General features: G+C 48.9%; 1 protein-coding gene across 3 annotated transcripts in view; it reads left to right on the top strand.

Annotated features, from left to right (window-relative positions):
- SLC7A1 (solute carrier family 7 member 1) overlaps window positions 1-17613 on the top strand; it is an 81213-nt gene that overhangs the window by 40503 nt on the left and 23097 nt on the right. For 2 of the 3 annotated variants that reach the window (XM_047078287.1, XM_047078296.1), the window contains exon 3: window positions 13933-14316. In XM_047078287.1, the coding sequence (XP_046934243.1) occupies window positions 13947-14316 (370 nt within the window). In that variant the 5' untranslated portion in view covers window positions 13933-13946. Of the gene's footprint in view, window positions 1-349; window positions 686-13932; window positions 14317-17613 lie in introns of those variants that run through there. The other variant, XM_047078305.1, reaches the window with a different exon arrangement.

The raw sequence follows: 17613 nt of genomic DNA, 5'->3' as shown, positions 1-17613 counted from the left end.
GTCAGAAACCAAGGTGCACAGTTACCACGTGTACTTTCCCAAAAGACCGTAAAACTGGATCCTTGCCGGCAGGGAAGTGCGGCCGGGGAGGGGGGAACATCCTGTGTGGTACCAGAAGCCATTGTGAACCTTGAGTGTCCTTTTCTTTCCTCCTCTTTTCAGGGCCTGTTTAGTAAGAGTGCTTAGAGTGAATTCATTCTGCATTCTTCCTCCCCTTCCTGCAGTCGTCAGATGTGTCTCTGCTATCTTAACAGACTATTTTAGAAACCCTTCCTGTTACCTAATACCAGGGCTTGGCACGTGGTGCTGAGTGTTCCCATCGGAATGAAAAGTCTGTATCAGATCTGTTTCTCAGGATCAAGATGCTGTGACCGAATGTGTGGGGAAGCCATCGATGGTTCTTCGGTCCTCCGGCACAAGTCCTGAACTGCAACTAAATCAGGGGAATTCACGACCTACTGGAAACCACCATGAGGTTGCCCCTTCTTGAGTGAAGAGATACAGACCAGGTGCCAGATGGCGGCAGAGGTGGTGCATCCCCTGGAGGCCTTTTGGTCTCTGCCATACTTGTTTGTGCGCTTCAGTTTATCATCATGTCTTCCTGCCCAGAGGGCGGACAGCTTTGTTCCGTTCCCTGCTGTTTCATCAGCACTTAGAAGCGGGGGAGGCCTATAGTAGGCTTAAGGTAAATATTTGTCGAATGGGTAGATGGTTGCTTTAGTCTTTCTTTCCAGACAGTGCACACTCTGAGCACAGGGACGGTGCGCTGCTTATCTTTGTAGCTCCCGTAATTCCCAGAAGAGTGACACAGGGCAAATATGCAATTTTGTAAAAAATGAAATAATAGTCATTTAGTGCATACCATGCTTCCAGAGGAGGCAGTTGCTTTCAAATCGTTCATCCTTAACCAAGAAAAAATAGTTTCAGGTCCAGGAAAGGTTAACTCCACCATTGAAACAGAGGAGGAGAAATGTTGGGCTCTGGTTTTAAGTCCTTGAAGGTGTAAGAGAGAACGAATGCAAACCCACTCACTGTCTCATGACGGGGCCACGGAGGAGTACTGTGTCACCGCACAACAATCACCACAAACGTAGAGGCCCAAAACAACACACATCTATTGTTCCATTGCTCCTGTGGTCAGAAGTCAGGGCCCGGCCTGGCTCACGAGGCTGCAGTCAACGTGTTGACTAGGGTTTGGTTCTCATCTGGAAACATGGCTGGGGTAGAATCTGCTTCTACGCTCCCTCAGGTTGTTGGGCAGATCCGTGTCCTCATGATTGTACGACCCGGGGCCCTGGCCTCTCTCTGGCCAACCTGGAGGCCACGTTCATTGCCATATGGGTTTTCCTGGTGTGGCTGCCGGGTTCATTAAGCTGACGAGGAGGACGCTAGCAAGATGGAGCTCATGTAACGTAAGCTCCGTGGAGTGACGGCCAGCACCGTCCCCATGTTCTGTTGACTGGAAGCAAGTCCCAGTTCTACACACACTCCAGGAGATACCGGGAGTGGATCACGGAGCCACCTTAGAGGCTGCGTACCACTGATTGCCTTTCCTTGCTCCTTGAGGAGTGGTTCCCGTCTGCTATCCATTTTTGTGGGAAACTGTTTTGCTCCTTTCTTTTTTCCACGGTGATCCATGATTTTAAATCTGTTAAAGGATCACGACCCTAAAGGGTCCATTTATTCTTCTAACCAATTTGGGTATTCTCCTGCCCTCACTGTCCCTGCTGGGTGGTGGATGCCCAGAGTGCGTGGTTCTACATCAGGAATGTTGGGTTCAGTTGCTGCTGTCTGTGACCCGCTTCGGAACCCAGCTGCGGTTTTCTGGCGTTGTTTGTAAAGGAGAATGTGGTCCTGGATAATTGGATGCTGTCGTATTGACAGGCGCCGGGGTTGAATTCAGGTAGCGTTCTGTAGGACAGTGCGGTTATGGTATTGCACTGGGGTCTTGCATTACAACACAGCAGGTGGCACTGCCTGTGACGGACGATGCATCTGTGGTCTGACATGCTAAAAGAGCCCCTGCACACCTAATGCTGCCGTCCAGCTCTCTTGCCCAGTGGGAGTCACTACATTGGTCCGACTTTGCGGGCTGCTTTGTCCACCTCTGACTTTGGCCTGACCCTCTGCCAGGCCTCCCCTGGCTTTGACCGTTCGGTCCAGCGTTCTGGTACGCACACACCCTTGCGGCACTGGCCATTTGCTTCTGGTGCCTCAGAGTCATTTCAGGCCACGAGAAGCACATTCTCTGCTGTGCTGTCTCTGCTGAGACTGTTCTGTCACCACGCACTAGGGCGTTTCCTCCAAGCATATGACATAAAAAAAAATACCTCGTGGTCGAAAAGCACGGCAGGTAGTTGTTTGGACCCAAGACAGGTGAGGTGGCAAATGACACGAGAAGGCTATGGTGTTTCTTTCAACTTTTACATGCTTTTCTTTGGGGATGAATGCCTGAAATTTTGGCTGCCTGTGAGATATGGGTATAGGAAGCCATTTCCTGCTTAGGGATTATTTGTGCATGACATACACCACATAGATAATTCCCATGGTAACTTTGGGTGTGAGGAGCATGTGGATTTCAGGGCTCTTTGAGGAAAAAACAGGGAGCAAATGGCAGGTAAATATCAAAGATTATAGCATTTGTTTGGTCAAAAGTGCTTTATTAGTTGAATTAAAATATCATGCTCAGAAGACAAATATAATTGAATTTGTCCCCCAAAGAAAGAAGGCTGAGCCACGAGCAGTGAGCTGTCCTGGTGCTGTTTCCTGCTCTGGTCTGTCCTTCACAATAAGACCAGATCAAGCCTCCCAAGAAAATATTTTTTTTTGATGTCCTTCTTTTGCTTAAAATTTTTAGGTCTGAGTATAAATCCCTCAGCTGGCCGTGCAAGACTCCTGTAAATGGACCGTCCTGCCCTGCCCTCCCGCTCTGCTCCGCACAGCCAGCCTCACCTGTGTGGTCCCGGCGGTTCTGCAGGCCTGTGCCTTACCTCCCCTGTGGGGCCACAGCCCGCCCAGTGGTGACAGATGAACCACAACACTGTGCTTGTGTCCCTCATAGCGTGTAGCACAAACACAGGCGTGCCTACAAGTGTCTCTCTTTCCCTACAAGTGTCTCTGTTTCAGCAGCTGCCAGCTTCTGAATAACCTACGAATCACTCCTTTTTTCTTGGAACTGTTCTTCGGAACTCATGTTGCCTTTTCTGATTTCAGTCTAATTCCCCGTGTATGATACAGACGCAAGTCTGTATAGGAACGAGACTGGTAAGAGGTAAGACCAGGCCTGCCTATTACGGATTCTTTGCTCTAGGCTGTTTTTATGTGAAACATAGCTGAATACTGACGATTTTATATGCTTCAACCTAATCCTACATAAAAGACTATTTAACTAATACGTGGCCATGGCTAACAGTGCTGAGGGGCTATCCTGGCCCTGATACAGGTTGTTGAAGAATTTCCTCTTTGTTTTCTGGGTCAGCCCTGGATGAATTCCTTTCTTTTTACACTCACTTCTGAAAATTTCCAAATGTGCACAAATGTAGAGAGAAAGCATAATGAAACCCTATGTACTCAATTGTCCACATCTCCAGATAGACTCCTGACATGGTTCAACTTGTCTTTGGACCTTATGCCTTCCTTTTTTTCCACTTATTTGTTTGTTGGTTTTATTAGAATATTTCCTTCTCCTTAACTCAGAAGCAGTACCACACTTCTAGAGAAAATTTTCAAAATGCAGAATCTAAAAAAATGCCCTAAGTCCCCTGTTGAGAAACACCTATTTCAGTTTTCTTTCTAGACCATTCTTTATAAAAACTCATATCCAGTATGTTATTATTTCTCAGGGATGCTATACATGGGTTTTTGTGGGTTTTTTTTTTGACACTTTCTCTCCACTTTTATCAGGATGTAATATCTCCAGCATAAGCTTAATCCATCTTCTTTGGCTGGTTGTTTCCTTTCATACTTTTCTAAGCCTTGCTGTCTGTGTGCTTTCCGGAATGCTGCCTGAAGCCCTGGTTGGGCCCTGCAACCCAAATTACTCACTTTTCCTTAGATAAAGCTCCTTATTGACTCGAAGCTGGTGGGTCTTGGCCAATGGGTGGAGTCCGTTGATTCACTCCACCATGTGAATAACTGACTTAATTTTTGCAGAGGCATTATCATTCAGGAAGAGGGTGTCCCTTAACTCTTGTGAATCTTTTATTTGTAGGACCAGGTGACACATGAAGAATCGTCGACAGCAGGGGGGAATAGGCCTGGTCAAAGTGGAATCCGTTTGGCAGCTGGCATAGAGTAGGGCTTCTGGAATCTGGTGACCTAGGCCAAATCCTGGCTCCACCGCATGCAGGTTAGGTGACTGTGGGCAACAGGACCTGCCGCCTGAACCCCACTCTTACTCTCATGAGAGCAGTAACAATTGCTATTGATGGTCTCTGATGCGGATTAAATGAACTCGTGCGTATGTGTCTTTTGAGGAGCTGGTGCAGAATGTTGGTTGCTTCCAGCGGACCCCAGCCCCCTGTGCGGCTGCTCTCCAGCTCAGTTCAGGGAGCTGGACCTGGTTTTTCACAGCTTCTTTGTCTATTTTGGAACCAGTGCGTTTTCTAGAAATTCCAGGTTATTTTCACACAATTGCTTGTGACCATGGGAAGATGGGGGAGGGCGGAAATTACAGGAGCTTGGGGTCTGAATCAGTGAACTGCCTGGCTTTGTCGGGTGAATGCATTAGTAAATGGAAAACTATCGGTCTGTGCGAACGTGCGGTGAAAGATGAGTTTTGCGTAGAATCCTCTGCCTTGTGGTGGTTCCAGATGCCATTTTCCTTGTGCTTTTGGAAACAGAGGATGCTTCTGGAAAGAGTGATGGAAAACTCTTGTCTTTCAGGATACCTTAGAGGCCTAGAGAATTAAAGAGGCAGTGTTGTGGTAGTAAGTCTGAATTCTAATCTGAGGGGAACTTTCTTTAAGATATTTCTTTTCCACTCGAGAGCCAAATGTACAACAGTTTTTAAGGCCCAAATGAAGTGCTTTACAGCTCATATAAAGCCGATTTTATGAAATCTACTCCTTAGGACCAGGCTCCTGTTTAGTTCTGGTTAATCAACACTGTACTAGACCGGCAATGGCAGGTCTCCCCCTGGACCTGCCCACAGAGTTTGTAGGTCACCTGGCTTCAGATTGCAGATCCAGAACACTTTCGTTACATGCTACGGAAGTAAGTGTGATTAAAGGCATGTGGCAAAGAAGCTCTGACCTCCCGAGAGAACACACGTTTTTGTTGTAACGCAGTTCTGTACACAGGGTCAGGGCATCTCTCCTGACACAGCACAGCCTTCCTGAGTGATGGAAACACCGTCCAGAGACCCAGACACTGTCTAATCACATCCTGCTGGCTTAAGAAGGAGCATTTCTAGATCGTATCTGGGTTTTGTGAAAATGTCCCTAACAATTCTCCCATTGGCTTCTTGTTCTTTATGTCCTTCTTCAAGTTGAGTGGACAGTGTTGAAAAGATTTCAGCCTAGTGAAGAAGACAACAGCATCTGTGGCACAGCCTCCGCTCAAGAGGGACCACGGCAGCTGTCGTGACGGGAGCCCTTCACTGATAGGGTTGTCTGCTTCTGCTTTCGGAGGCAGAGACAGCTGACAAACCGAGATGTTGAAGAAAGATTAGAAATATGAGGAATTAGTGCCTACCAGCGTGGCAAAAACAGGAGCTCTTGGCATTTGAAGAAGAACGAATTTGGCCTCCCAGTGTGTTCCCTAATGCATCATCTCATTTGACCCTCATTAGCACCCTGCGACGGTAGGACAGCAGTACTGCCTCGTCTTTAGATGTGGAAACAGAGACCCCAAGTCCTGACTTAAAGATAGGAATTTGGACCTCAGAAAACCCTAGGCAGAGGGTGTCACGGGTACTCAAGCTGTCCCCCAGTGGAGTGGGAAAGCTGTCCTCAGCTGGGGCGAGAAGGGAAGTGGGAGATAGAATACACCGCATAGCAGAAAGTATCTGTGAAGAAAACGGGAACTGTTTCAAATCTTAATAGACAAGACTGTGCTGCTTAGGGTGGATTTTAACCCAACTGGCAGCTTTTTACATTTATATTCATTTAGAGAAACAGAAAGGTGCTCTTTAGCAAGTGAGACCATGAACTCTTCAGCCAACAAAATCTCCTTTGATTGAGAGACCCTCATAAGCTATTGATAGTTATGGTGGTGATTACCTACGATGAAGTTTCCTGTCAGTTTCTTACCATTGAAGTCAGCCGATGCTTCCCGCGTGTCCCCTGTGGGTGCTCTGCACGTCATGACGCCTCCTGGGTGCTGGGGGACGGAGGCGGGTTAGGATGCGGCCCTTCAGGTGGGACACATCGGGGGCTCTCCTGTCCGCCAGTCAGCTGGGCCATCTGTCCCCACTTGTCTACAGCCTCGCCACGCCCTCCACGCCCCTCCCCTACACCCGGAGAGCCCGCTTCAGAGGACAGTGCGGGGCTTTGGGGCAGAAAGACTTGGGTTCGAGCCCCGGCTCCATCTTTCGCTGACTACGTGCCCTTGGGCCAGTTACCTGGGGGAATGTGACAGAAGTGACTTGATCTGTGGTAGGCCAGGCGGCGTGGTTTATTTAAAAAAACCTCCCCACGTGATCCTCTGTGCAGCCAGGGTTGAGAATTCCTGAGTCTGGTAGTGCTGGGTTCCCTTTTTTCTGGAATGCAGAGTATTGCTGGCCAGGTAAAGTGGTGTGAAGGTGAAATACGTGAATTTATGGAAGGGACCTTTCGTTTGGCCAGTGCCCCAAACGGTAGTCGTTATTACTACTGTTATTTTCTGCTTTAAAAAGTAACACATCTCATTACAGATAGTATGGCAAATACAGAAAAGAAGAAAACAACCCATAATCTGAAAGGTAATCTCAGTAATTTGGTACTTTACACATACACCTCTCCCCCCCAACGTACTCACTGGGATAAAATATACATCATAATATACTTGTTTGCTTGATGTTTTCCCAGGACATTAAAGCTATCGAAAACACTTCTCTGCCTGCACACCATTCCGGCGACAGATTTGTACGTGACAGATCTTGTTTTAGTTCTTTGATTAACAGCATTGTCCACTCTCAGCCCCAGAGGTTATCTGCTTGGTCCTCTGCGAGGTGCGAGCTCGTGGGGTGGTGACACCACTTACGGCCACCGTGGAGCCAGGTTCCCCGCTCCTTAGTGCTTCGTGGCGGGCCGCGAGGCTGGTGCTGTGCTCACGGTCAGTCTCTCCGTCCTCGTTTGCCTTGTTCTTTGCCGTTTCTGCACTGGAAGCTCCTCGAGTAGTGTGCTGTTCCCTGGCTGCCTCCTGCCCTGTGCCTGGAAGCTGTCTTGCCCGGATCGGCGTGCACCTGAGCGGGGTCCCCATGGCCTCCTCCTCCTGGGCCTGTCCCCCTGTTGCCCGGAAGTCGGCACTGAGGCAGAACCTCTGCCTTCCTGCCCCCCCCCCCCCCCCGCCCCGCCACCCGTCTGTCCAGCAGCCCCGCTCCGCAGACTTAGAGCTTATGGCCGTGTGTCGGGCTGTGTACGTTGCTGTTGACGGGGCCTCTGTCAGCTTTCTGCATTTAGCCCTGTTGCATCAGTAGAAGGAGGTAGGCCATGGGCGGCAGGGCTGCTGGGGCTTTTTCTGAGATGGCCAAGGCGTTACAGTCACCAAGGTCTGGAGGACTGTTGGGCACCGTGAGGTTCGGCGATCACCTTGGATCTTGTGCCCGCCCGTGCCAGTGAGAAGCCACATTAGCTGTGGGTTGTGATAGAAAAGCATGAAGCATCTTTCTGACTGAGCTTCTGATGGAAGCAAGCGCACTCGTAGGTGGACCTGTGGACTTTATGCCTCTGTCCTTGCTTGATGAGACCACACCTCTTTTCCCGTGAAAGCACAGGTGTCCCACACTCTTTGAAGGTTTGCATCGTGCATATGCTTCGCCGTTACGAGGACGTACCTGGTTTTTGTTAACCGTAAGCAATCGGAAGATTTTTGCTTATACAAAAGAAGGCGAAAAGCCAGGACAGCATTCAGCATTTGTTTTGCAGCGAGCTGTTACAGAGGCTGCTCAGATCCAGAGTGCCCAGAGCCACGCTCTTTCCCCAGGAATTGTCCCCTGCATCAAGCCTCACCAGAGCTCTGAACTGTGTCTGTGAGCATCTCTGCTTTATCTCGACCTACTTTGTGCATCCGTTAGCAAGATGTGTCCTAGCTAGGGTGTCAGAAAAGCCTAACAGAGGTGATTCTTTTGGGTCTGGGAATGCTCAAAAATTTTTCCGTAAAGATGAATGGTTATTGTTTCTTTGCTTTAACCCATTTCACTTACGAAAGATTCCATAGGAACGGATAGCAGGGGAAACCTGAAGTGGCCTTTGAGGTACATTTCTACCTCCTCTGGAGTCCCGTCACCCTGTGGGCCCAGCTCCCGGAGCCGTCGTGTGTGCTCATTTCTTCCCGCCCCCACACTCTGCTTCCTGGGGTAGGACTGTGGCTTTCTGCATTTCCATAAACCCTGACTGGGTCGAGCACAGGGCATCAAAACAGTGTGAGATCAGTGATCTTTGGCAGAATTTAGTTAGATCCCCAGCATGTCCCTTGTTTGCCTGGGGGTTTGGAAGAGTCCAGGTTCTGACGTCCTCTCTCACCGCAGGCTGATGGACTCCCACTTCCCCCAGGAGGATGCGTGGTTGTGAGTCAGCCCCTAGGGCAAACCCTGACCGTCGCCTGCTTGCTGCATCGCTCTTGACCCACCACCCGGCCCCATACTTCCGGTTCGGTTCTGCCATTTGCACCTCCTTTCATGGCTTCATGCGTGCTTCTTCACATCTCCATCCTTAGTGGTCTGCTGGTCGTGTTTACACTCTGATTTTGTTTTGTTTTGTTTTGTTTTGTTTTGTTTTGTTTTGTTTTGTTTTGTTTTAACTTCTTGTTTCTGGGTCTCCTAACGTCTGGGGGATGTGGATCCGACGTTGAGAACAAGAGTACTTCCTCCAAAGCAGGTTGTTTTCCTCCCTGGGAGTCTCGTCTTCTCCCACCACAGCCCGCGTCCTAGAACGCTCTTTTCTTGGACCTCTTCTGCTGCCTGGTTGCAGGTCATGGTTGTGAGCAGTCCGTTCCCTTCCATGTTGGACTTGCAGGCCCCCTGTGGCCCTCCAGGTGCCTTGGGGCAGCCACACCCCCCGCCGCGTGATGGGCCAGCTGCTCACGCTTTCGGGAAGCTGAAGCCACTTAATGGGCTCTGTGTGCCCACCCGTTAGTGGTGCCCCACAAGGCCAGCACCTGGCAAGGACCTGCTGCCTCTAGCCTGCTATGGAGGCAGACCCCAGTGTGTGTAGGTGGTGGTGGGAGTGGTAGATTTCACATGAATTTCACTCTGGATGGCTCCCCCTAGGGGGGGTGGGGAGCAGATCATCTGGGGCCCGGGCCATTCTGAAGACCACTGAAAAGGGGCAGTGAAAGCATTAACCTAGTAAAGATTTCAGTGCTAAGATTTTCTTCGAAGGACGGCGTATACGAACTTAGTATAAAGGCCTATATCTTATCCCTTCCCTCCCTGCCTCCAGCCTTAATTAAGTTTGAGACTGAAAAAAGGCATACATTCCCATCTGCCCACCTTTATCGGACCTCTTCAAAACAGTGTTTATGTCCACAATCCTGACCCACTGGATCATTTTACTCCTATTGCTACACAGTGATTACTAGAATACAACTTGGAGTGAGAATTTCCATGGGAAAGAGACACATTTTCTTTGCTTTTATTAGGGGATATACCACCTGAGGTAAGTGCTCTTTAGTAACAAGTGAGCAGGGGGTAAGACAGATCTGAGACTCTCGCTGTTGCAAGATTTCTGTCAAAACCTCAAATAAAAGTGTAGGTGTTGACCATTGTGCAGATTCCTCCCCGCAAGAAAGGATAGCCTAATTTTCAGGTAATGCTTTCCAAGCACTGTGGCAACTTTCTGTCTAAGCCCCCACAGCAGGAAGGCCATGACAACCCACCATTGCAGGGAGTTGAATGGCTAGATTCGTTTTGTACAGATAAGTATTATTTAATCTCACTGTTGGTTGGATGGCGAGCTTTCGGGTCTCAGCATGAACGTAAGTGGTGGCATAATGTGTACAAAATCCTGACAGATGATGCCACTTGGAGAATGTAATATTATGCTACTTCTAAGGAGATAGGAAGGATATTTCTTAAAAATAAACCCGGGACATGGTGGGTATCTCATTTTCAGCTACCCTGGAAAGTAGAAACTAACTGGAGACCCTTCCTTCCCTGGGCTATCAACTCTGGGCCCCCCAGCAGCATTTGACTGCATTTTTATTCCAGTGTCTTCCCTGAGCTTACTACCCTTTCCCCAGATAACCAAGCAGTAAGTACTTCCAGTGATAACCAAGGTCCTGATAGAACATTGCGTGTCAACTGTCCTTCAGTAATAAAGACTGAAAAAGAAGAAAAGCAAAGCAAAGTAACCAAGGTAAAAATAGTGGGAGGTTGGTGTCCTGTCAGGGTCCACGCTATGCTCCCCATGCAGTGGTTCACAGACCACTTTCCCCAGGACTGCTGGGGGCGAGGAACAGCTGAGGACTGTCCCCAGAGAAAAGAGCCACTGTGTGCCTATTTAAAAGAAAAGAACTGCGTCTGTCTGGTCACGTTTTGTACTCTCAACAGAGTTCTCTTTCCACATTATGTTTGAAAACCAATGTCTGTGTCTAAATTTCTGTGTGCAGTAACCTGCCCCCTTTGTTTTGAAGACGGTGCTGAGCTCCCAGCATTAGGAAGTGAGTTCTTGGAGCGGGTGTTTGGCTGGCGGGCGCGGGCCCCCCGGTGCTGGCGACACACAGGCACACAGGGCCCCGGGCGCAGCTCCGCACGTCTTGGTGGGTCACTTCGGCCTGAGGTGATCCGTGGGCTCTCGTTCGCCTTCCGTCCTAAGGAGGTGCAGAGTGTGCTCCTGGCTTGTGTCTGGGCTCCAGCAGCCTTTCCTTCTGCTCCAGACAACAAGCTTCGGAGAACGGAGTGTAAATTACGGAGACAGATGTGTCTGTCCTTCAGGGGAAGGCAGGCTCGTCATAGCCCTCTGGGCCCCCGGGTTGCTTTGCGAGGCCGAGGAAAGAGGATGCTGTTTAAGTACACTGTCTTTGCCTCGCACTGGCTGTTATTGTTTGGGGGAGAGAATCTACTTATTATTAACCAGACTACATCTAGGAGAGGGTGGGGAGCAGGGAGGCGCTCTCTACATGTCAGTTGCATTTACCGATCAGCTTGAAAACCACGCAAGTGCACAACAGTCCAGGACCTTTCACACTCCGCTTCCCTTTGAGATGCCTGTCTACTTCACATACTCCCTGCCCTGCCAAAAATGATGGCGAGAAGTTATTTTACAGGCATTCAGCACAGCCCCAAGCGCTGCTTTTTCTGCCAGCGGTGGTGTTGAAATGGTGCATCTTTAGCTCATTTTCCGAGCAATTGTTTCCTAAAAGCTTTGTTGTGATTTACAAACCGAGTTGAGTAAATCCAGCTAAATCCTGTAAGGAGGAAAAGAAAAGGTGGGTCGGGAGGAATCACGCCCTGGGCTCTCTCAGCAGAGCTGGGGCCTTCTCCAGGACCTGAGGTCACTGAGGGCCTCATCTTGACTGTCTGGGAAACCTGTCTTGCCCGGGTATCGCTCGCTGCTGTCCTGAGGCACCTCGGAAGCAGCATGTGGCCTGAAACAGACTGGTGAGCCACTGGTCTCTGTGCCTGCTCTTCCTTTGTTCGCAGCCCCTGCCCTTTTCAGCTCCTGTCACACCCTGGTGTCTGGGGTCTTCCTGCCCCACTGTGGCTCCACAAATAATGTCGTCTTTCCTCATTTCCTCCCCACATCCTCCCCACCTCACTGCACAGTGATGTCATTTCCTTCCCACCTGGAATGCTGGAGCCCTAGATGAGCACTTGGGCCACTGTGCCTTCCCAGCGCCATGACCCTGTTTGACCCTTGGCTCTCTGAGTCATTTTTCTTCATCTTTAGAACAAGGGGATCAGAACATGTGACTGTTACTCCTCATCCTACCTGAAAACTTCCTGAGTCCTGAGATCAACATTTTTTTTTTTTTTTTACTCTTGGTCGGTCAGATGAAGTATGGAGAGGCCCACCCCTGTTCCTGTGTGACGACACAGAGGGTCCTGGCTGGGGCCGGGAGGGTGCCAGACCAAACTGCGTCCGGAGGCTGAGTGGGTGAGCAGGTCAGGTCTTCTAGGTGGTTAGGTGTGGACTTTGCTAGGTCTGCCGTTTTCTGTTTAGGTTATTTTGTTTTCCGGTGACTTAATTGTAGCAAGGTTGGGTCAGTAAACGCCAATTGATAATAAAGATGAAAAAGCAGTGATATTTTTTTTGTACCTCAGTAGCTGAAAGTCATGATGATAGCTTCTCTCTGCACATGGTGTTTTTTAAAAATAAACTCTTCAGTTTAGAACAGTTTTAGATTTATAGAAAAATTGTGAGTATAGAAAAAAGAGTTCCCATATACTCCACACCTCTGTTTGTTTCCTCTGTTGTTAGCACCTTACCTTCATGTGGATGATCGGTTATAACTAATGACCCAATATTGATACGTGTACTTTATTTAGATTTCCTTAGTTTTCCCCTTACCCTTTTTCTACTTCAGGATCCCACATTACATTTAGTTGTCATGTCTCCCTTAGGGCTCCTCTTGGCTGTGACAGTTTCTTGACCTTCCCTTGTTCTTAAGGACCTGACAGTTACGAGGAACACTGGTCAGGTGTTTTATAGAACGTATCTGTCATCCTTCTGATATTATTCTCATGATTAGACTGGGGTGATGGGTTTGGGGAGAAAGATCAGAGAGATCAAGTGCCCTTCCTGTCACATCACCTAATCAAATGTTTATCATTGTCGACCATGGCCCCCTGGCCGAGGTAGTGTTGGTTAGGTTTCTCCACTCTTTTCTGCCCTTTCCAGACTGCCTTCTATGGAGGGAAGTCATGTGGGCAATCCCCTTAAGTCTGGGGGGTTACGTTCCATGTGTTTGAGGGTGGGCGCTAATATCCTGGCCAAGTGCCTGCTGGCCCTCTTCGCCCCCTTGGGATGAGCTGCCCAGGCAGAATTGGCCTGTGTGTTATAGGAGAGGGATTGGAATGCTGGCCTGGGATGCTGTCCATGATGTGCACTCATCCTGGGGCCCCACACTGGGCTTGTTCTGGGTGAAATAGGTTGGGGGACATAAGCCATTGGTGAACACGTGCCCTCTCTTGATTTGTGCTCAGAAGCTTATCATGTAGCACATTTGGCTAATATTTTGGCCCAGAAGAAAAGGGCTTCTTGGAGTGGTAACAGTTACAAAAAAAACCCTAACTTGTAACAATTCAACAATTTTTTCTGCTCTGTACCTAACTCTGTGTTAACTTAAAAGTGGAAGCAGCTTGGTTCTTGCCCTCGGGATCTCAGAAAGGTCTGAAAAGGCATCGTCATTGCTATTCAAGGCCTCTGGGTTTGGATTGGTTTGCCTTCCGTAGCATTCCACTTGGAATAATATCTTCTTTTCCATGGTGCATTGTGTGATTAGTGAGGAAAAGAACAATGCCATTAATTTGTGTTTCTCATACCGTGTAATTTCTGTCCATAGAAGGCTCTCAATCGAGAACTGAAGTAAATGTGGAAGCTCAGAGACCTCAGAGTCCATGCAGCTGGGTAGACTGGCCTCCGGGGCATTTCTATCCATGCTGGGTAAGCCTGAGACTAGGCCAAGTTGCCGATGGATGTTCTGACAGCCAGCTGTGGAATTCTGAGATTTACAACATTTTAGCAGTAAATGAGAGTGAAGGACATGGTGGCCGTCTGTGTTGTGATAAGATGAGGTTAACGGGTGGAATGAAAGGCAATAACGAGCGCTTCCATTCTCTTTCTCCCGCAGATTTGATCAGCACGATGGGGTGCAAAGTTCTGCTCGGCATTGGCCATCAGATGCTGCGCCGGAAGGTTGTGGACTGCAGCCGGGAAGAGAGCCGGCTCTCTCGCTGCCTGAACACTTTTGACCTGGTGGCGCTCGGGGTGGGCAGCACGCTGGGTGCCGGTGTGTATGTCCTGGCCGGAGCTGTGGCCCGTGAGGACGCGGGCCCTGCCATTGTCATCTCCTTCCTGATCGCAGCGCTGGCCTCAGTGCTGGCCGGCCTCTGCTATGGAGAGTTTGGGGCTCGGGTCCCCAAGACGGGCTCGGCCTACCTCTACAGCTACGTCACCGTCGGGGAGCTCTGGGCCTTCATCACTGGTTGGAACTTAATCCTCTCCTACATCATTGGTACGTCCCAGGAGGCCTGGAGCCCGCTCCCTTACCCCTCTGCTGTTTTTACCTCCAAACGGCGGGCCATACTCTGCTTTGCTCCCCAAATGGACTGAGTCTCACTCCTCTCGAAGAGTCTAGCATCCTCCCTTGACTGTTGTTGTTGTACATGTTCCCTTTCCCTTTTATGAAAGGAGGGGGCAGCCTTTGGGTATCGCTGCTCTTTCTGGTCTGTGCCCCTGTCTTTAACTATCAGGTGCATCAGACTGTTAGTGACAATAAGCCAGACCAACCAGGAGGTCAGTCCTGTTAACACAAGAGATGTAGAATCAATGGGAAGCTGTTGTTACTGAAAAGAGCGTAGTCCCTTTTAGTATTTTTGATTACAATTACTAGCATAAACGTACCACTGATAGAGAAAACTTGGGAAATACAGAAAAGCGCAATGCAGAAGGTAGACATTGCCCAGTGTAACAACCCAGAGAAATTAATTCTTATTCATTCTTTCAACAAATATTCATTGAGTCCATCCCCTGTGCCAGACATTATGCTAGACATTAGGGACCCAAGGGAGGAATAAGGCAATCTCTGTTCATAAGAGTTTAGGGATCTAGCTGTTGTTAATATTTTTATACATAGAAATGTATTTTTTTTTGTCCAGTATATCTCTTGACTGATAAAGCAATGTATAGTAAGCATTTCTTACAGTATTAAGGATTTTTCTGCAGTATTATTCCAAATGAGTGTATATCCTTATATAGTTTTCTCTATATAGCATAATTTTTTAGATGTCTTTGTAGGGTATTTAGATTGTTTCCAGTTGTGTTATTATTGTTGTAAACAGTTAATCACTTAATGTCTTCGGGCATAGACATGATTTCTTTTTCTTTTAAAATGGTCCTAAGAAGCAGAATGTCTAGGTCAGTGGGCTGCATATTTAAAAAAAATGTTTATTTATTTTGAGAAAGAGAACACAAGGAGGCGAGGGGCAGAGAGAGATGGAGAGAGAGAATTCCAAGCAAGCTCTGTGCTACCAGGGCAGATCCCGACACAGGGCTTGAACCCAGAAACCATGAGATCATGACCTCAGCTGACTCAACTGACTGAGCCACCCAGGTGCCCCAGGCCTGTGTATGTTTCTTTGGTGTTGAGCATGTCAGCCGTTCTTTTTTTCCTTTAAGTTAATTTATTTAGTTTTGAGAGAGAGAGAGTGTAAGTGGGGCAGGGGCAGAGAGAGAGGGGGACAGAGGATCAGAAGAGGGCTCTGCTCAGAGAGCCCAATGTAGGGCCCGAACTCACAAACCCTAAGATCGTGACCTGAGCCAAAGGCTGGCGCTTAATCAACTGAGCCACCCATGCGCCCCTTAGGCTTATATATTTTTAAGGCCCGTGTTATCTGTGATCCTCCAGATGGCCAGGGGCCCCTTTCCTCACATACTCGCTGACTCTGGGCACTGACATTAGAAACAAGAAACCAACAAAGACACTAAAAATATAAAGTCTTCTCAATTTGGTAGGTGAGAAGGTGTTTCTCTTTATGTTGTTTGTATTTTGAATACAACCAGAGTTGAACATATCAACTTAAAAGAGACAAACACCTGAATATAAGAATAACCAAAGGATATGAATGGCCAGTTCCTAAAAGTAGAAATATAAATAGCCACTAAACATTCCACTTATATTTCAGCAAGCTTTCTGTAATATCATCAAAACACAGGAGGATGTGGTGAGTGGGTCCTGGCTGGCTCCTGTATCCCCCGCACTGGGAATGTTGCAGGGGGCCGTGTGCTGCCCTCTGGGTGCTGGCCTCGGCCCCCACTGCCACTTGCCCAGGCCAGCTGGCAGAGGGCTCCCACCAGGCTCCCTGAGCAGCACCTTCCCTTTCTTTTCAGTGACTGTGGTGCCTAACGACAGCCACAATAGCTCACGCTTCTAAGTTCAAAAATAAAATTCCTAATAATGTGGGGTTTTTTTTTCTTCAGTACAACAGCAAAACTTACAACCGCAAATGCTCGTACAAGCTCAAGTCTCTGTATGGGAACATAGCTGTCTGAAATGGGCTGTTATGCTCCCAGAGGATTTACCTGGTCCTAAAGCAAAACCACAGGCATGAATTGTGCACGGCTTCCACACTGACAAATGAAAGATTATTTGCCAGAGTGCTGTTTGCTTGTAGGGGACTGACTCATGCATGCGTCCTTGTGGGTGATTCTCAGCTTTAGCTTTTGGGGAAGGGCAGTTTTTCCTAGCAAGTGTGTGTGTGTGTGTGTGTGTGTGTGTGTGTGTGTCTTTCTCTTTTTTTTTTTTTTAGCCATGTTTCAGAGATAGGGAGTGGGGTAGGCCAGGAAGGAAGGCCGGGCAACCCCTCACCCTGCATAGCAGGCTTCAGAGTCTGATCAGCAGAGAGCTGGCCTCTGTCGGGGAGGTGGTGGGGAGACCAGTTTTCTTCACTGGGGCTGTGGCCTTGATGGACAGAAGTCATAATAGGCTGGATGCTGAGGGTGAAGAAACATGGTTCAAGTTTTGAGTTGATGGAAAAATACTCGGCAAGATAGCAAATAACAACATGGCGTCTCTCTAGTTCCCTTTGGCCACATCCTCTGTATGATCCAGACCACAGTCGCCAACAAGGCCCCCTTTGGGCCCCTACGTGAGTACTGGAATTTTAGCGACGTCTCCTGGAAAAGCAGTGACTTTACTCAGGTTGATAGGAGGAGAGCGCAGTCAACAGTCGTCAGCCTTTGTGGGGCCGCATCTGATTGTGTTCTTCATGGCGGGGGCGTGGAGCTGGCGTTGTCTGTGGTCAGACACCTGGGGACCCGTGGCCCCCGAGTCAGGCGGTGCGAGTCCAGTCTGGGCACACAAGTGGCAGAGGCGGGTTGACGCCCGCTCCGGGGTGAGCCGGTGACTTTGTCGCTGAGCGTGAGGGTCAGCCTGGGTGGGTCTCGTCGGCCCCCTCCTGCGGGGAGAAGAGCGTTCACCTGTGGACAGGGACCATCAGCTCTGTTGTCCCAGGGTCTTGGAAAAGGAGCTTCCTGAGCCAGGTGTCCCCGGCTGCCGACCGCACCCCGTGAGTGGATCTCACAATCGATGCTATGGTTTGCCACCAGTATTTCTTTCAGTAACAAAATAAAGTATGTAGAGTTGAATACATACCATCAGAGCACGTCTCAGGCGATAAGGGTCATAACGCTGTTTTGTAAAACGTTTGTTAGTTGTAGATTTGGGACACAGTATACGTGCTCACATTGGGTTGTGATGGGAAGTTGTGTTTCTTTCCAGGCCCGTGAAACCTGCCCTTTCTTCTCACTTCAC

The sequence above is a fragment of the Lynx rufus genome, unplaced genomic scaffold (assembly GCF_022079265.1).
Source record: "Lynx rufus isolate CCGP_SWC_20201006 ecotype Redwood Valley unplaced genomic scaffold, mLynRuf1.p SCAF_1, whole genome shotgun sequence".
Taxonomy (NCBI): Eukaryota; Metazoa; Chordata; class Mammalia; order Carnivora; family Felidae; genus Lynx; species Lynx rufus.
This window is presented reverse-complemented; position numbering and strand designations above follow the sequence as displayed.